Raw genomic sequence first — 2,874 nt, forward strand, 5'->3', positions numbered from 1 at the left:
AGGTTTTGCGTGTACTTCTCTGGTGCCCCTAAGGTGCTTATAGCCTGGCTACATCAAAGGTTTAACAACACAAAAAGCCCGAAAGATCACCTTCCGGTGCCACCATCCCATTAAGCGGTTGAACAGAGCCCACCATCAGCACGTAGATTGTTATCTTCCGTTCGACCTTCGATTAGATAGAAAGCTCACAATGTGCGTTTAACCTGATAAAACCAACAACGCATTAATGGACTATGGAATTTTTTTTGTGCCACTACAATTCTTATTTCTGATTTGTTCTGTTTATTTTGATTGGCAGACCTCACTCAAATAATAAATAAAGTTGTCTCGCATTATAAAGAAACAATTGAATGTGGTTTAATCTTTATTATCATGTAGATAATTTTGCACGTCGGGGTATAATTTGAACCATTAACGACCAGTCTACTTTATTTTGGGGTAGAATAAATAGATACTACAAAAGGCAGACTTACAGACTTAGTGTGTCCATAACTACTTACACTACCTCAAAATACAGTTTGTGTTTATACTTCAAACCCCTGTGTTATTCTTTATTTCTGGACCATTTTGTATTGAGAAGATATTTTTCATTTAATATGCAGCAACCATATCTTGGAACAAACTTTAACCCTTTCCTCGGCTAACCCATATTGATTTTTCAAAACTAGGGTAAACGCCAACCTTAACCCTAGGGTTAATACTCTCTTACCCTAGGCCTAGGTGGCCTAGTGATTTGCGAACAAATAATATATATACAGATAGAAACATTAAGATGATATATGAAAAAAATATAATTACATGAGAGAGTAAATAATGTTGCAAAATTTGAATCTTAAAATGAAAAATCGAAATAAAATGAATCTTAATATGAAAAATACTATCTAAAAGGACCTTGAAAGATAACAGCAGACGATAGAAATCCATTTATATCACATCCACTATCTAACTTCAATTAACATATGTAGTAGTTATATGCATCGTTTTCGAGGTGTATGGGATGCTACACCTACTCCTTTTCGAGTGAGGCTCCGAGGCGAAGTCGAGGATCATCTGGCAAAAAATTTTGTAAATTTTAATAAAGATTATGAACTGTTTATTAACTGTTGTTTTTATTGTATCCTGCCATATTTTTGGGCAAAGCTAGACTTTTCAGTTACTCAGCGGCATATAATTCACGAAAAGTGTAGGTTTATCGGATAATAACCCACTCTAAAGATCAAAGGACCGAGAAAAAGTTTGGGCCTATATATATATATTATATAATGATACAATAAAAAAAGTCATGAATATGGTGAATAAATTATCAAAGTGGTACAAGTATGAATTAAAGTATGATGTAAAAATAAAATAAAATAAAAAATGACTTTTTTCAACAATTTTAATTTGAACTAGATACCAGTTTACTTCTTTAGTCAACCTTTAGAACGACATAATTCAGAAGACAATTTAAGAGATTTGGGTAACGAATCCCAAAGTGAACTTGCCCTTTATTTAACGTCCTTTTCATTGCTCTCAGACGGAATTTTGGAATGTGTATAGAACGGTTGATTTCTGAACAGATGTTACAGCCTGTTATATTTAATTTCTTCTCATATTTTCATATTCTTTTACATCTCCAGAATTATGTTGATTGTTATCATTAACTTCAGGACGAGTATTTAAATCTTCATATGTTCTTTCTGTAGGAAAGAAAAGCGTGCATAGTAACTGATAAGTTAGAATAAAAATTACAACCTTTTTGCTTTGACATTCGGCGACTCTCGGCAGTTTCCGCCGTAAAGTTGAAGAACACTATCAGAAATTGAACGATGGACCGTTATGGGTATAGTATTGATAGTCATACTGAATGTGTAAATAGTGATAAATTCATGATAATATGTGATAATTTACCTTCAGGATTTCTATTAGAAAACGTTGCATAACTGAAAGTAAGAATATGTCATGAGTAAAATGGGCAAATATGTTTTTATGAGTTTTGACTACAACTTCTCAAAACAACATTTTGATATAAGAATTTAAACTTCTGTACTCAATCAAACCAGTCTGCGACTGACATTTTTTGTGTGAAAAGACTTAATAATGATCGTTGCTATAAAATGACTTCAATTTCGACAAGAACATCATCATCACCATAGCTTTACAGATTGAAAATGTTTATTTCGCCTAAAGTAGGTTTAATGGAATAGATGTTCCAGATCAGGAAAGAAAATATAACTCACCTTTCTTCTGGTAGTTTCTTATTGGCTACAAAATAAAATAATAATACATTTTTAGAATAATTTTATATTTAAAGAAGTTTACGAGTTTATTACAGCAACTGACAAACTTTTCAGAATTGAAATACGATACTTGACTGACTTTTTAATTTGACGTTTTGCCGCTTTCGTGAAGTATAAAGCCCTGATATCTGTAATAATTGCACTCGAGAATATAAATGGTTTTCAAATGCTACAATTCTGAGAGAATGTAGGAGAAGGTTAAGTCAGATTGTAATTCTGAAAAGATATAAGGGTAAGTAAAATTGACTATATCTCTTTAATGTTTTGATAGAATAATCCTCAAAACAAAATTTCATATGGTTCCTTTTTTAAAGATCCCCAAAATATTTCTAACCAATACCTGGATGATATTTTCTATATATAAATATTGTCAGTAAAACTAGAAAAACAATAATAGCAGATATTTCAATACCAATTCCAATACCAGTGCCTAAACCTTCCTGATATCCAGATTGTTCACAAGAAATTGTTTTTGTTCCAGGATCTGTGGAATAAATTACATGAATTTGAATTACCGGTATATTAAGTTACTAAAACATTCAACTAAACGATTTACTCACTACATTCAACTGATACATTTACTCACTACATTCAA

The 2,874-nt window shown here is 31.7% G+C and overlaps 2 protein-coding genes across 2 annotated transcripts in view; both read right to left on the reverse strand.

Moving 5' to 3' along the window:
* LOTGIDRAFT_175250 (hypothetical protein) overlaps positions 1 to 649 on the reverse strand; it is a gene marked incomplete at both ends in the record, with an annotated part of 6,083 nt that extends 5,434 nt beyond the window's left edge. Inside the window, one exon of the mRNA XM_009055880.1 lies at positions 646 to 649. Coding sequence (XP_009054128.1) covers positions 646 to 649 — 4 coding nt within the window. The remainder of the gene's footprint in view (positions 1 to 645) is intronic.
* Positions 650 to 1,578: 929 nt separating this feature from the next.
* Positions 1,579 to 2,874, reverse strand: part of LOTGIDRAFT_175251 (hypothetical protein) — a gene marked incomplete at both ends in the record, with an annotated part of 4,573 nt that continues 3,277 nt past the window's right edge. Inside the window, 4 exons of the mRNA XM_009055881.1 lie at positions 1,579 to 1,679; positions 1,891 to 1,922; positions 2,220 to 2,244; positions 2,620 to 2,763. Coding sequence (XP_009054129.1) covers positions 1,579 to 1,679; positions 1,891 to 1,922; positions 2,220 to 2,244; positions 2,620 to 2,763 — 302 coding nt within the window. The remainder of the gene's footprint in view (positions 1,680 to 1,890; positions 1,923 to 2,219; positions 2,245 to 2,619; positions 2,764 to 2,874) is intronic.

Source organism: Lottia gigantea, assembly GCF_000327385.1.
Source record: "Lottia gigantea unplaced genomic scaffold LOTGIsca_258, whole genome shotgun sequence".
In the NCBI taxonomy this organism is placed as follows: domain Eukaryota; kingdom Metazoa; phylum Mollusca; class Gastropoda; family Lottiidae; genus Lottia; species Lottia gigantea.